At 38.5% G+C, this 17,011-nt stretch overlaps 1 protein-coding gene across 1 annotated transcript; it reads right to left on the bottom strand.

The window, feature by feature from the left end:
* Positions 1–12,568: 12,568 nt before the first annotated feature.
* Positions 12,569–16,156, bottom strand: LOC133783209 (cytochrome P450 71D9-like). The gene is made up of 2 exons (XM_062222756.1): positions 15,133–16,156; positions 12,569–13,443 (listed from the first exon to the last, which is right to left on the bottom strand). The coding sequence occupies exons 1-2, from the start codon at positions 16,042–16,044 to the stop codon at positions 12,811–12,813; spliced, it is 1,545 nt and encodes a 514-aa protein (XP_062078740.1). The 5' UTR covers positions 16,045–16,156; the 3' UTR covers positions 12,569–12,810.
* Between the last annotated feature and the right edge of the window lie 855 nt (positions 16,157–17,011).

The raw sequence follows: 17,011 nt of genomic DNA, 5'->3' as shown, positions 1-17,011 counted from the left end.
GAGCCCGCACCGGCATACGATGCTGTTGATGATGAAATCCAAGGCCTTCTTCGAGGTGATTATATTCATGGGCTCTGCTTCAACCCACTTGGTATAGTAGTCGACGGCCATGATGGCATACTTCACCCCTCCCTTCCCAGTCGGGAGCGATCCTACTAGGTCGATCCCCAATACTGCGAAAGGCCAGGGACTCGTCATCAAGGTTATTTCTGTTGGAGAGGCTCGGGTGATCTTCGTGTACCTTTGGCATTGCTCGTATTTGTGGACATAATCGACACAGTCTTTCTTCATGGTTGGCCAGAAATATCCTTGGCGCATGATCTTTTTGGACAAACTGAATCTGGCTATGTGATCTCTGCAGAAGCCTTCGCGCACTTCATGCATGATTGCGCTCAGTTCAATCCTGGATACGCATCTGAGGTATGGCATGGATAACCCTCTGCGGTAGAGCTTTCCGTCCATCATGACGTATTTGTGGACCTGGTACTGAAGCTTCCTGGCTGCGGCCTTGTCTGCTGGCAACTCTCCAGTTGTCAAGTAGTGGACAATGCGTCCCACCTAGGACGCGGAGTGGTCGATGGCATTGATTGTGGAGGATCGAATGCTAGGTATGGGGAGATGATTGATCGAGACCACCCCAGACAGCTCCGCCTTCGCATCGGTGGCCAATTTTGCCAATGTGTCTGCGAACACATTTTCTCCCTAGGGATCTGGCGGATGAAGTGCCTCTTGAACGTTTGCAGCATTTCTCTCGTCTGAGTTATGTAAGCAGCCATATTTTCCCCTTTGGTTTGGTATTCTCCTGAGACTTGTCTGACAACCAACGGGGAATCGCTATAGATCTCCAGGTTCGCGGCCCCTACTTTCCGGGCCAGATGCAATCCGGCCAGCATGGCCTCCTGCTCAGCCTCATTGTTTGATGCCTTGAAGTGGAAATGCAAGGCATTTTGTAACTAGTGCCCTTGTGGCGATACTAGGATGATTCCGGCCCCTGATCCATTTTCATTCAAGGCTCTGTCCACGAACAACTTCCACACGGGCCCCGCGAGGTCTACGGGATCATCCCCTTCGGTGATCTCGGAGCATTCCACAATGAAGTTAGCTAGGGCCTACCCCTTGATCGAGACTCTAGGTACGTAAGCTATATCTAATTGACTCAATTCCATAACCCACTTCAAGAGTCTTCCTGATGACTCGAGCTTCTGCAGCACTTGCCGTAAAGGATGGTTGGTCAGAACTTTTATGGCGTGGGCCTGAAAGTAAGGCCGGAGCTTTCGGGACGTCATTAGCAGACAAAATGTCAACTTTTCAATGATCAGATATCGTGACTCTGCCCCCAATAACCTCTTGCTCACGTAGTACACTGGGAGTTGGGCTTTCCCGTCCTCCCGCACTAGTGCGGCGCTGATCGCGTGTGCGGTCACAGACAAAGGTACAGCGGCTCCCCGTCCACCGGTTTTGCCAGTATTGGCGCTGTTGGTTTTTATTGATCAAATCAGAGATTATAAGCAGCAGAACAACAATCAAATTGTTAGTTTAATCCCATAAGATTTATAGATCTACTTCTTCACATGCATAATTATATATATTGAATCAAAGACATGAACAGAAAAATTACCTCAGGTCCTTGCTGCTATCTTTTTGTATGGCTAAATCCTTGAGATCTCACACCAAGATCTTCCAAAATGTTCTCAGCACACAAAGAACGAGTGTGGGCTCGCTATACAAACAATAGGCAAAAAAATATTTATCAGATGTTCTCAACACATGAGATCTGATAAAGTTTGGACCTAGGTTTTGTGAAGAACAGTGACTTTTGTATGTATCACTGTTCTCTTTCTCTGAGAGAGAATTTTAGATATTTTTCTATCCCTGAAAAGTTACGTTCTATAAAACTGATATCCTATATTTAATATATCCAATATATTAAAATATTTGTTATTTTAAACAATTTAAAATAATTGATTAGTTATCAGATTTTTGTTTAAATAATAATATTTTAATCATATTAAAATATCTCATTAATTATTTAATATTTAAATAACTAAAATTGTGGAACCAAGAAACTGATCACAGTCTCTTATGCGTGTAGCACAGTGACTGTGCACTGTGCTACACGTGTACCACATGCCAGCGATGACATGTGATTTTTCCCAATTTTTATTATTATTTAAATACCAAAAATTCCAAAAATAAATTAATTCAAAATTAATTTTATTTTTGTTAAATCAAATAATTAATTAATTACACATAATTAAACAATAATTATGTTTGATACATAGCAAAATATTTTACTTATCACATAAGTCATTTTTGCCCATTTTTTGTGTTTACCTTTGTCAGTGTTTGTTTGAGCCATTTTGGGGACCATGGACCTATAACATTAAGCTCCAATAAATAAACTAAATAATTAAACTCTTTAATTATAATAGTTAATTTATTAATTATGATATTACTCCACTATAAATTAAGAATTGCACTCTTTATGTTATAGATATACTTTTACAAAAATATTTTCTTAAGTCGTCCATTGATATAACCATCTTACAATAGTTCAACCGTCTAATTAATTAGTTCATAAATTAGAATGGAAGAATTACCATTTTACCTTTCTAATTTACTTCTTATTCCTTAAGCACCATTAATTCACTAGTGAATAATTAATCTATAATCTAATTATAGATTTGAGCTCAAAATCATTCAGTTCCAAAATTAACCCTTAAGGGAACTAATATACGACCCGTTAGGAAAGATTAGATTTCGTATTGTTGATACACGTTCCCAGCCATCCATTATATTATATCCCCAAAACAAAAGTCATTAGCCTCATTCTTTGAAGAGACCTTAACGAATGAATCAAAATATTTAATAAACATGAATAGGAGTTCATGAACACTCAGGATTTAGGTTGATCTATAAATGATCATCAGTTATGATATGAATTACAAGTCTTTGTTGTTAAATGGTTTTTGGATAAAGACTTTAATTCATATCGGTCCATGTCATATATAATCATATTATATAAAGCACATTTACCGAGATGTCTTTCCACATCAATAATCCGAATTTAGATTATTTGTATCATTATGATACTCAGTAAACCGTACTTACAACTCCAATTAGAGAATTCCATAACTTTAATTTGTTGTTGTTGACTATTTTTATTCATTCATGTGATCTTCATTCTCTCGTACTAATACAAGATCACATCCTCAATAATGAATATGGAATTTTTCTGATATTTGTAAAATTATTCAAACAATAATTTAACAATCTAAATATAACAATAATAATAATAATAAACCATTGTATTTATTTATTCAAAGAAAAGCAAATGTCTTTACATGCTTTTAGGCACACTCCTAACAGGCGCTTGGGCTAGATGCTTTTTCAGCTTTTGAAAAGCTTATTCGCACTCGACTGACCATTCGAAACGCTGGCTTCCCCGAAGAACGTTAAAGAACGGGATGCACTTGTTCGTGGCCTTCGAGACGAAACGACTTAAAGCGGCTATCTGCCCAGTTAAACTTTGCACGTCTTTGTGCATCCGGGGAGAGGGCATTTCAACCAGTGCCTTAATCTTGTCCGAATTGGCTTCTTTCCCCTGGAAACTCACTATGAACCCCAGGAACTTCCCGGATGCCACGCCGAAAGTGCATTTTTTGGGATTCAGCTTCATCCCATACCTTCGAATGACCGCGAAGGCCTCGGCCAAGTCGCCAGAATGTTTGCCGGAGGTTTTGGATTTGACTAGCATGTTGTCAATATAAACCTCCATGTTCTGTCCCAGCTGGGCCCGAAACATTCTGTTGACTAACCTCTGATAGGTGGCTCCGGCATTTTTGAGCCCGAAAGGCATGATGATGTAGCAGTATACCCCTTTGTCAGTCTGGAAACTGGTATGCTTCTGGTCTGCTACATGCATAGAGATCTCGTACCCAGATGTCGCATCCACCATCTGATCTATCTGAGGAAGCGGGAAGCAATCTTTGGGGCAAGACTTGTTGAGATCCATGAAATCGATGCATGTCATCTAGGTCCCGTTCTGTTTTGGTACTAGAACTGGGTTGGCCAGCCATACGGGATATACAGCTTCACGGATGAAGTTGATCGAAGACAGCTTTTCAACTTCTAGCTTGAGGGCCTCTCCCTTTTCCGTTCCTAGGGACCTTCGTTTTTGCCGGACTGGGGTTGCATCTTTGTCGATGTTCGTGGCATGGAAGATGATGTTGCGGTCGATCCCATCATATCCGAATGAGACCAGGCTAGGACATCCTGGTTCTCCTTTACCTGGGCGATGATTGCAGCCCAGACCTCTGCCGTCAAATTCTTCCTGACTTGGATTACACTAGTCGGGTCGGTGTCACTGATGCATACCTCTTCAATCTCGTCCATGAGTTCCACAATGCGGTCGTCTCCTATCCACGGGTCCAGCTCGTCCTCCTCCCGAACAATCCTTCCAACTGGAGGAGGTGGAACCTGGTCAACGGCTCCCTCGTGGGGTTCTTCCCGGACCATGTAGATAGGGCGGGCGGACACGTGGTAGCATTTTCGGGCGCTCTTCTGATCTCCCCGAACTGTTCCTACTCTGTTATCGCAAGGGAACTTCATGCATAGGTGATGGATGGAGGTGATAGCCCCGAACTCGACAAATGCGGGCCGAACAAAAATGATATTATAAGCAGTGGGACAGTCAACTGCTACAAACATACGGAACTTGAACAAGCATTGCATCTCATTCCCCAAAGTTACGGGCAACTGGACTTTTCCCACAGGGAACATTGCGTCCCCGTTGAAGCCGTAGATCTGGGTTGGGCATGAGGCCAGATCTGTTTCGGTTAAGCCAATCGCCATGAAGGTGGGCTTGAACATAATGTTGACGGAGATTCCATCATCCACCAGTACTCGGGACACTAATTTATTGGCGATCTGGGCATCTATGACTAGAGGGTCATGGTGCGGGAAATGGACGTTACGGGCGTTGTCTTCCGTGCAGGTGATAGGGAGGTTCATCAGCTTCGGGCGCTGAGCCAGGGCCTGGACCAGAGCGTATACCTCTTGATCGTGGTCGAGCTTGCTAAGGTAGTGTTTTTTATCGTTCCGGGACGGCCCTCCTAGATGAGGTCCACCGGAGATGGTGGCCATATGGCCATCTACTCGGGGGGGGGGGGGGGGTGCGGTCCCGGACGGATAGGGCATTCCAGGCCCAGGTACTTGCACAGCGGGGACCCCTTGAGGGGCCTACGCTGCCAGGCCCTTTGCGTACCCTCCCTGAGGCGGATACGCTCCAGGTGCACTTGGGGTCGTGGATCGTCCGGGGACTGCTGACAAGCTCGGAACTCCCATGGGCATTCTGATCCACTGGTGGAGATGCCCTAACTTGATTAAATTTTTGATCTCATCCTTAAGTTGTCGGCATTCTTCGGTCGTGTGGTCCACCTCGTTATGGTAGACGCACCATTTGCTAGTATCTCTCGGATTCCTTCCTCCTATGAACATGGGGGCTGGGTTCCGGTAATGAACCGCTCTCTCTGTGGCCAGGAAGATGTTCTCCCTAGTGTCTACTAGGTTGGTGTACTCCGATTATTGGGGCTCGTAGCCCCTCTTTCCCTTCTTATCCGGCTTAGACCGGTTTTGGCCCGTGTCGGATCTTTTCCCCCGGGAGGGGTTCACACTCGCCTCAGTTCCTCCTGCCTGGGACGACTGAGCTTCGAAAGGGGTAGCGTTGTACCTGATTGGTGCAACTCCATATCCAGAAAAAGGGGTGGATTGGGCCGGGACATACCCCGAAGAGGCAGGGCCATATACTGTGGGCATGGCGAAGGTCATCCCAGGCGCGGTTGCCGATCCTAGTGCAAGCGGGGGAGTGACGTATTGCTGTGCCGGAAACTGCACCCCGTATCCCAGAAATGCTTGGGCATTAGGCTGAGGTGTCGGCTGCCATCCGAACGCCTGGATTTGGGCCTCTTCCCAGTTGATAAATCCTTAGGCCCTCCTTATGAAATCTTCTAGGGTAGCCGCCTTGCTACGCTGCATATTGTCCCTGAGGGGTGATCCGGCCTGAATCTCAGATTGCAGCGCCACCAGGCGCTGCCCATCGTCCACCTTGGTCTTGGAGGCCTCTTCAGTGAAACGCTGGATGTAGGCTCTTAATGTCTCCTTGGGGAGCTGTTTAATATTGGCGAGGGCACTGATTTTCATGTCCATTCTCATGGCGGCCATAAATTGTTTGTGAAACATCGACTGTAGTCCTGACTAGAATTGGATGGATCCCGGCTTGAGTCTCTTCCACCATTCTTCTGCAGGTCCGCCTAGAGTGATTGAAAAATAGAGGCACTTGCTGTCGTCGCTGACATGGGCCACGGTCATTAATCGGTTATACTGGGACAAATAATCCCGGGGGTTGGTGTTCCCGGTGTAGGCGATTAGACTTGACATCTTGAATCCCTTGGGGAGCACGGCGCCCAGAATGTACCTCGCGCAGGGCTCCTTATCCTCTTCGTCAGAATCGGTGTCTGCTCCTTCCTGTTTTCGGACCAGGCGGTCCGTGACCTTTTTCAAGGCAGCCAACTGCTCCATGAGCTTCCTGGCCACACCATCTTTTAAGGGAACCCTCTCGTTCCTCCTGTCGTTGAGGTTATTTCTAAGGTTGCCATCTCGGGGGCGGATCTTTTCATTGCGGGCTCGCTCCTTTCGAGCATTCAGCCCGTCACGCAGGTCTACCCAGGACATATCGTCCCCAGAGCATAGGGCGTGATGTTCGTTGTTATTTGGGCGCCCCGGCGGCTTTTGTTCACTGAAGCGCTGGGATGTAAAGCCCGTTCCCGTCCGGCCTGCCCTAGGGCATACCGGGGCCTGGTACCCTGTGGCCACACCCCTTGCAGATTGATCAGGCGGCCCTGTCCTGGAACATGCACCTTCTCTTTCCTATGGAGCAGCCGGGGACGGGTCCCGACTTTCGGGATGGGAACGTTTTTCCTCTTCTCTCGGTCCGGGTATCCCGGGCCTTGCTCGGGTTCTTGTCCCTGAGGAAGGATCGGGCTCGCGTCCTCAGGGGCGCCATTTCTGACCTGCGGAGCTGGCGATTGCGTTCCCGGAGGCAGGACAACTGGGGAATTAGCCGTCGAACCCTGGGCGGCTATGAAAGCTTGTAAGGCTTGGAGGGACTTTTGCATCCGCCGAGTAGCCTCCTTCTGCTCAGTAATCCTGGCTTCTTGGTCCAGAACTTGCTGCCTCAGTTTGGTCACCTCCGGATCCTACTGGTTAGGGTTCACTCCTTCTGGGATCTCGGGATCCTCAGGCTCTAGGTCGTGGTATTCCCCCTCATTTCCCTCTTCTTCATAGTAGTCCTCCTCATATTTCGCTCCACCTTCATAGTTCTGCGACTCGTCGGGCTGGGACATCTGATGGGGAGCGTTCTCAGGTGGACTCCGAGGAAGAGGCCAGTTGGGCATTGGCTCTCCATTGCCCGATTCTTGGTTAGTAGGGTCGAAAGTCGTGTGTCTTGTGTTCACCATTGTTGCAGATGTTCAAGATCAATTCTAGCTTTCTCAGGCTCTCAATTAAAGAACCAAAATGTTTATTGAGTTTTTCAGAAACCTTAATAATATAAGATTAGAGAGCTTAGGGATTTATGGAATAAGGACAAGGTTTTTACGTGGTTGGGGCGTTAATGAGCCTTAGTCCACGAGAAAATAGTATTAGAGCTTAGAGAATCTATAACAATGGAGTTTTCTACAAGTTTCAGCAGAGTAACTATTTACCAGCCAGAGGTCCCCCTTACCCAATGCCCCACTACCTGTATTTATAGGTTTACGGGTACACTGGACTTGATCCGGGCTGACCTGGGCCCAACAAGGGTATAAATATTGCTGGCTTCTCTAATGGAAGCCCAATACAAAGGATTAAAACATAGAAAATACACTAATCTGAGCCCACTGTGCCATCCGACATCTCACATCTGTCATCCGACAAGTTAGGGCTTTGGTATGGGCATCTCGGGTTACGAGGCAAATTCAGGGGACAAGATCGGTCAGAGTAATGGTAGCGCAGGTCTGAACTAACGACATGCAATTCCAAGGTAGCCTTTTCTGCAGGTGAAGCGTGGGTCATGGGACGAAGTTAGGGTCACGGACGCTTTACCTTGCCAACCTCGGACGATCGGCCTGGGTTCGTTTACCCACGTCCCCCTCCGTTCGTCAAGGTCCCGTTTACCAGGGGCCCAGATCATTTACTGGGGGCGCAGAACGTTTACTAGGTGCTTGAACTATTCCACCAGGATCCCAGACCATTTACCAGGCTCCGAAATCATCCACTGCAATCCTGATTGTCATTACCGGAAGCCACGCTCATACCCTCTCCCGTATGACCATCCCGGATGACACTCTCCGGATGCCCTTTGGGCCTCATCTAGACTTGGGCTGCTAACGTCTATTTTACTCTTTACCAAACGGGTCTGGGCTAGGCCCAAACTCATTCGGGCGGCCTGCGGGCTTGAGGCGTGGACCCGGGCGCCCGGAAGGAAACGGGGATAACAATTATATTTATAATATTTTATGATTATTAAATTTAATTAGATTTATTTATGTTTCAATAAAAAAGATCAAATAAATATATAATAATTATATAAAAAAAGAAAACTAAATAAAAAATAAAGGGAAAAAAAGTGAGAATACGGGGCTCTAGCGACGACATTTTCCAGAAGTCGTCGCTAGAGCAAATGCAAATACGGTAAAATGAAGCCCTCCAGCGAAGAAATCTGCGGGGCTCTAGCAACGACATTTCCATAATCGTCGCTAATAAAAAACAATTAGCAACGGGGCTTTAGCGACAACAAATAGCGATGACCATGTCATCGCTAAAGCCTCTAGCGACGACAATGTCCCTTCTAGCGACGAAAAAAGTCGTCGCTAATACCCCTTTTTCCTGTAGTGACAAGATGTAGTTCCATAGTAATGGATAGTACACTAATACTTAGAAAATATTGGAAAACATCTAGTACACCAAGAATAGCCCAACAATACACCAAGAATAGCCCAACAAATGGATACAAATACTTTTGAATATAAATATTATCTTGACACTTATAAATTTTGATTATTTATTAATTGTAATGATTATAGCAACGAATATCAATCATGCCCAATATGCTTAGAGACTTAAAAATGAATAATATAGATATTATTACAGGATTAGATTTTCTATTAAAACAAAACGGAGGCATTAACATTACTAAAGACTATGCTAATATTTATAAAATGGCTAGTATTATACCCATTCAATCAGAGTAGTTGCGGAAGTGTAGGCTATCCTAGTAATTTAGAAAACAACCAATGTAACTGTAAAATATTAGGATCATGCAAAGATTTAATAGAAGAAAATGAATTAGTAGATATAATAAAAGCAATAAAACTAGATAGAGAAATAATAACATGAAAAGAATTATACGACTTAATATTTAGTAACGATATAAAACATTTAATATATAAACTACAAAAACAAGGAAATATTGGAGATAGTATGAAAATTTTTAAATAAAATGATAACCCAATATGTAAATTATTAATAAAAAATCCAGATTATAAATAACTTGTCAAGCACTAAAATTTAATCCTTTAGACATAGAAGATTTTAAAGATCATATTGATGAATTATTAAAAAATAAATTTATTAGACATAGTGAGTAGATTACTATTAGCATTAGTCATACTACTTTCTCATGAACTATTCTCCATAAAATCTTTTTGATATGAAATATCAGGTACTTTAGTATTATTTTCTTTAGTAATATTTTCATTTTAAAATTTTTCTCTGATGATTAATATTTGATTTTTAAATTCATCTATATTTTTATCCATATTATCTTTTTCATCATCTTCTAATTCTTCTTTGTTACTTTGTTCTCCATAATCTGAAAATAAAATACTAAGTCTATTATTATTTTGATATATACTTCCATTGGTGGGAATGCTTATATTTTCTTTTAATTTTACATCCCATTCTATTCCTTCTAATAGTTGTGAAGAGTATTCGGGAGTTTTTATCATTTTTATTCCTTTACTTTGAAGAGTTTCTATTACATTTTCTATTTTAAAGTTGAATCTTATGCTAGTATTATGTATTAATTTTCCTTGAAATCTTGTACATATTATGAGGTTTTCTCGGTCAAGCTTACAATTTTTAAAAAGAAAAGAAGTCCAGTTTTTATTAAGTTTAATAATATAAAATTAATTTATGAAAATAGATACAAATAATATAATTGAAAAATATTGCTTATTTGATAACAATAGGAAATATTTTTCTAATCACTACCATACTTATCATATTTCTAGTAAAGATTGTGAGATAAATAAGTTAGCTAAATCACAAAATCTTATACAAGATAAGATAGTGAAAAAATAAACAGAGACGAATCACTAAAAAACAATAAAATTGAAACTGACATTGCTTTTACTGTTTCTCCTAAATAATTTTCTAAATAAGCATACATTTCTTTTCTAGTGTGATTATGCTCATTTTTTATATATTCTCTTATTATTTCAGCCTTCCAACTCATTATTACTGAATTCCATAGTTGAGGGTTAATATTTGTTATATTTCATTATTTATTAATATTACAATTTATACTTAAATGTCCTGGTTCTCTCTGACCTCTACTCTTTAGGGGTATGCACGGTGTGGTTTGGGCAATTTGAACATTTTTTAATACACCATGCCACAAGTGCGGTTAAGTAGCTAGAACACACTGTGCGGTGTGATTTTGTTGCACCAAACCGACCAAACCAAACCATTTTTTGCGGTGTGGTTTGGGTGGTTTTCCACGGTGTAAGTGTGTTAAAAAATGTGTGAGATACAGATGGTGATAGGGAGGAGGCGCAAATGAGATGAGAGAGGAAGGAGTTGTTGTTGTGTATGATGTGTTAGAGAATAAGGTTATACCTTAATTTAAGTGGGCTCCTAGTTTCATATCGGGTTACTAAAAATTGGTATACATGTAAAGTTTAATTTTTTTTAACATATTTGTAAGTATACGGTGCGGTGTGGTGCAAACCAAAATTTCACACTGCCAAACCATGCACCGCACTATACAGTGCGGTTTAGCTAAGATACAAACCATACCGAACCATTCCACTTTTAACACCGCAGTTTGCGGGGTAGTATGGTGCGGTGTGGTCGGTCGCCGCGGTTTTTCGGTTTAGATGCTCACCCCTACTACTCTTATACTTAGGTTTTCCTTGGTAACTATAAGGATATACTGGTTGTCTAGGGAAATTTTCTCTGCTTAATGGTTCAATTGTTCTAGTATGGGGTCTTAAAAATAGATTACTATTAACATTAGTCATACTACTTTCTCTGAATTATTCTCCATAAAATCTTTTTGATATGAAATATCAGATACTTCAGTATTATCTTCATCTGTAATATTTTCATTTTTAATAATAAAAATATCCCTAAAAGTAATTAAGAAAAATCAATATTGAAGTTTTATATTAAGTATATGGTATATTTTAATAAAATTATAAAAATATGGGGGAAAATTCCATAAAAAATAAACAAATAAATTATGTCATACAACTTAAGGAAAAAAAAATCCATATTTATCAAAGTTATACAAAAAAATCTCATATTTCATATATTTTCCTCTGGTTTAAATACTGGTTTTTTTATACTCGTTTTTCAACAACCACAAACAAAACCCCCATCTTATAAATTGTTAAGAAATGGTATCCTCACCTCAAATTTTATCAACAATAAACTCACCTTCAGCCATAATAATAAATTTTATAAAATAATATACTTGGTATTTTTTTTTTAAAATATTGCTATTTTATCATTAGATCAGTTTTTTTTCAAGAATATAACAAACACAAAATAATGAAAATTATAGTTTTTTTATATGACAAATACATAAAACATTTACACTTAAAAAGTTGTGTTTATATTTTATATACACAAACATCATGCTTTCTTTATTATATTATTTTTTCGAGAAAAAAATAACACTACAACAAAATGCCATTTTTGTGTCAGTTGGGCACTGCCATAAATACAAGGGCATTTGCGTCAGTACTAACATTGGCGGCGTTAATGGGGAAAATTTGCGTTAGTGGCAATATGACGCTGTTAACGGGGACATTAGCAGTAGTGCCCCACTGATGCAAACCTTAAATTAGCGTCAGTTAGGCACTGATGCAAACACTGTTAGATCCCAATAATACACAGCTTCATCCCCAATTTCCATTTGGCCTAAAAATTTCTAAAAAAAATTCTCTATGCGAAAACCATCCACACCAGCGCTGCCTCCAACTTACTTGATCCATTTTGGTGAGTTTTTTTTTTCATTTTTTTCATATTTAAAGTTAAATTGATGAATATAATATGTTTATAAAGCTTATACATGGTTTTTTTTTTTTTAAATTTTTGTGTAGATTTTTTATTTTTGATGGGGTTGGGGTTTGTTTCTGTTTTTATAAAGCAATGAATGAAAAAGAGTACATAAAGTGACAAAATTGTTGATGGAATGACCAATTATCTTTTTTTTTTCTTCTATATATTACTAGTAGATATATATAGTAAAGGTTTACATACATTAGATAATAGACACATAGTTTTACATAGTTCTCATTAAAACAAAAAATGCTTTAATCTTCCAATAACCCAACTTGAGATTACATAGTTGCTATTTAGTTTTTCAATTGCTACTAATTAAACAGGTGATATACTAAGAAATAACAAGAAATATTTAACAATAATAAAAAACCAACACAAGCAAACTAGTAAAACATTCATGATATATATGGCTAGCTTCACCTAACTCCACATGTGATCATTAATTATTATAGGTGAAGGAATCAAGTCTAGATGATTTTTTCTTTTCAGTGTTGCACCAAACGACTCAGTCATGTCAATATCTTCATGTTTCATTCCATTTGGGAGTTTCCAATTGAAATGGTATAGCAACAATGCAAGAGTAAACTCCACACTCACGAGACCAATTGATATACCTAGACATATTCTCCTCCCAGCACCGAATGGAAGATACTCAAAATGGTTACCCTTTGAGTCAATAGAGCTATTTAGCCACCTTTCTGGTATAAAACTGTCAGGCTCAGTCCAATACTTAGGATCTCTTGCAATTGCCCATACATTAACTATGGCTCTGGTTTTGGTAGGTATCTGAAACTCATTAATTTCACACTCATGTTGGCTTTCTCTTGGAACTAACAAAGGAAGAGAAGGGTGTAATCTCATGGTTTCTTTAACAATTGATTTCAAGTATGTCATTTCACTAAGCTTTGTTTCATCAATGGATGACCCTTTCTTGCTAAAGACTTCTCTAATCTCATCTTGTGCTTTTTTCATTATCGTTGGATTCTTCATCATTTCAGACATTGCCCATTCGATTGTTGTGGATGATGTCTCAATTCCACCACTATAGATGTCCTGAAAGATTATATATACATTAATTAAAACCTTCTGTATCATTAATTACATAATTAAATTATCTTAAAACTTTTAAGATATAACATAATATATTATTATAATTTTCAAATAATTATTATTAGGTAATAAAGACAATTTTCTTTTTAGTTTGGAAATTAATTAAGAAATTTGTAAATCACTACAATACATGTAGAATTTATATCTTACTTGACCGACTTAAAAAAATTATATTCTAATCTATAGCAGTGTAACTATGAAATTGATTAATTTTTCAACACTTGACGTAACACCAAATATATACATATATATTAATCTTTGGGAAGTTTGAAAAGACAAGACTGTGCACTACTAGACAATAATGAACACGTGCTTCAAGTGATAATGTTTAAACTGAATAACCAATACCACATATATATTGAAGGTATTTGTATGGTGCAAATGCAACTAACTCTTTTAGTTACTCAATAATTTACACAACCCAACATTTATTATTATTTTATAGATGTAGAAAATAATATATTTAAATATTAATTTTTGATATCTTAAATTATTTAAAATTTTATAAAAATTAATAGAATATTTTAAATAATTATAATATATATAGTCTTAACAAAATTAAGCCGAAAACTATTTACTAGCCTTCCATATATATATATATATATATATATATAAGTAATTATGTGTCACGGGCGTAAACGTTCATGGTATTAATTTTGTGGAATACTTTAATTATAGTGTACCTAAATATATCTTATCATCTCCTTTATTTAAGCAGAGAAATTGAATAAGGATTTTTATAAGTATATTTTTTCTTTTTGGCTTCTTTAAGAAATAGAAGTTTCTGGGTTTCTGAAGAAATTCTACAGATGTTTAAATGTCGAAGCTTCTCTTGATTTCAAAAGATTAAATTTTAAAGAAAATATAAAATAAAATAAAGAAGAAATTAAAATATTGTTGTTGAAGAGTAGGAAGAGAGTAGAGAAAGAAGAATAATCCACAATTATGAGAGAAGGCTAAAAGCCTAAAGGAGAGAGATGTTGACATGTTAGCTATTTGGAAGCCACATTAAAAAAAAAAAAAAAGAGTAATGTGTATTCAAAATATAAACATAAATATTAAAACACATTGATATGTTACTGCTTTTTAAAATAATGAGTCTCAGTTTTAATAAATATAATTAACTATATTAAACTGTCTCATCATTGTATGCAATGTTTTGGTGTATATTTGAAGTGAACATATCTTTGCTATAAATACAAACAAGCTTATGATAATGCTTAGTCGGTATCCTTTTCAACCAATCACTTCTAAGAAAAAAAAAGTTGCACCCGTGCGGGTATTTCTTACACCCGCACCAAAAATTTATGTCTATCAGGACTGTTTTTGGTGCTAATAAGAGATGCACCTGTGAACAGATTTAATATTTTTTTTAATAATTTTGTATATTATAGTAATTTAGAATATTTAGTATTTTTCAAAAATTTAAAATAATTTAGAGTAATACATAAAAAAAAAAAAAAATTGTCGTGCTACAAGTTTATTTGAATGATGTTTTTGTTTTCGGTTGTGGAATTATTTGGATGCTATAAATGATCGAATATCAAGGAATAAACACTTAATGCATTTAATTAAAAAGTTAATTCTGACTTAACTTTTGGAACTGAGTTTTGAAATAGATAAGTAACTTACCCAAATTATTGCCTTAAGATTGTCCAACGTCAAGGAATATCCACGGTCACCATTGTTGTAATGCTTGAGAAGAACATCAATCATATCTTCTTCCTCATCGCCACGCTGGCCAGCACTTAACTCCGTTGACTTTTTCTCTTGGTGTTCTTGAATGACTTTATCAAATATCCTCGATGACCTTTCTCGCAGCTTCATGAGTTTTGGCTTAGATCGACTAATATGGCCAAAAAAACTCACAGAAGGAAAATAATCGGTAAGTTCAAACCCTAGTGACACCTCCATAGTCCCCATCAACACAGACAAGATCTCTTCATTATCCACCTTTGACTGACCACAAGTAACCCTAGAAAAGATGCTACAAAACGCCAAATTGACCTTGTCAGTGAGATTGATAGCCAACCCATCATTCAAACGAATCCATTCCACAAAACTAAGCAACCCTTCTTTTCTAATAGGCTTGAAAAAGGACTCAATTCTTGGTGGGCTGAAAAGCTCATGCACAAACATCTTCCTCACTTGCCTCCAATATTCACCATATGGACAAAAACCAATGTCTGAGTAATCATATAGTATGATCTGGGAATAAAGAATCTGTGGCCTAGATGCGAAAACGTTGTCGTGGGTTCTCATGATCTCTTTGGCATAGTCTGCAGATGAAGCTATTATGGTGGGAACTGTTCCAACTCTTAGGTACATCAGGGGGCCATGTTTCTTGGCTAAGTCTCTGAGTTTATGATGGAGTAGGGAAGAGCCAAGAAGGTGGGGTATGTTTCCTACAAGGGGTAATTTCCATGGCCCTGGGGGAAGTTTTAATGAGCTGGTTTTGGTTGTTTTCAGTAGTTTGGTAAGCACCATAAACAAAAAGAGGAAGGAGATCAAGAGGATTGGGAAAGAGGGTAGTTGGATCTCCATGGAGATTAATTATTAGTGCTTTCCTTGGATTGGGAAAGAGTATGTTGTACTTAGTTTCTTCCCTTTACACATGTATATATAGAAGAATACGTCTCATCTATTGTTGAGATGTGGGAGATTTGTAGTTAGCTAGACATAGCACTCCAATGAGAAGTATATTGTCTAGAGACTTCTTGGACATGCGCCCATAAATTTTGAAAGCTCATTGGTTCTAATAGTAGGCCACATTGTTATGTGGTGGGGTGTCGCATATATAAATTTTTTTTCAAAAAAAAAACTAAAAGTTGAAGAAGAAGCTACAGCCATTAAAAAAAATGAAGCAACTGATTTCAACCTAAAAAGCAGACTGAGGGACTCACGACCACAAAAAGTTGAGAAAAAAAACCAGTGCAGGGACCTTTTCAGGAACGATGAAGATGGTGGAGATTGGCTTCAAAAGTCGACCCAGGCTAGCTAAACAGTCGCCTGATAAGGACGACGTTTCCCGGAGTCTAGGGAGACAACTTATCTATATAATTTGTGTTGAGACCTTCTAATAATTTTAATCTTGTAAAACAAATTGAAGCTATATATTCAACATATGTCAAAAGTATAAACATATTTGAATGGAAGATTTTATATGCAGTGAAGTCATAATATTTCTTGCATCATTCACAAGTTATGCATAGAGATATTTACATGAGAAATTAATTTGATTAAAAAAATTATAATTATACGGTGAGAGAGAGAAAATTACTTTTATAGTATAGTGTTTGGTGAGACATAAAGGGGACAGAGAATTTGGGACCGGTGATTTTTTTTCGTTGTTATTTGGTATTTTAAGTTGTCTAAGAATATAATAGGTGTGACCTTCTAATTGGTTATTGATGATACCCATAATAATAATAATAATTAAATTGAATTATGTGGGACCTGATATTGGATTTTACCTATAGCGGTATGCAACATCCTTGTGTTTTACAGCACC

This window comes from Humulus lupulus, chromosome 6 (assembly GCF_963169125.1).
Source record: "Humulus lupulus chromosome 6, drHumLupu1.1, whole genome shotgun sequence".
Lineage (NCBI taxonomy): Eukaryota > Viridiplantae > Streptophyta > Magnoliopsida > Rosales > Cannabaceae > Humulus > Humulus lupulus.
The sequence above is the reverse complement of the archived record's forward strand: the minus strand, read 5'-3'. Positions and strand labels throughout refer to the sequence as shown.

Bases quoted from the DNA above. Each gene is read 5' to 3' on its own strand.
- LOC133783209 (XM_062222756.1), bottom strand. From the start codon at position 16,044: ATGGAGATCCAACTACCCTCTTTCCCAATCCTCTTGATCTCCTTCCTC. The intron at 13,444-15,132 runs GTAAGTTACTTA...ATAATCTTTCAG, and splicing joins ATCTTAAGGCAATAATTTGG to GACATCTATAGTGGTGGAAT.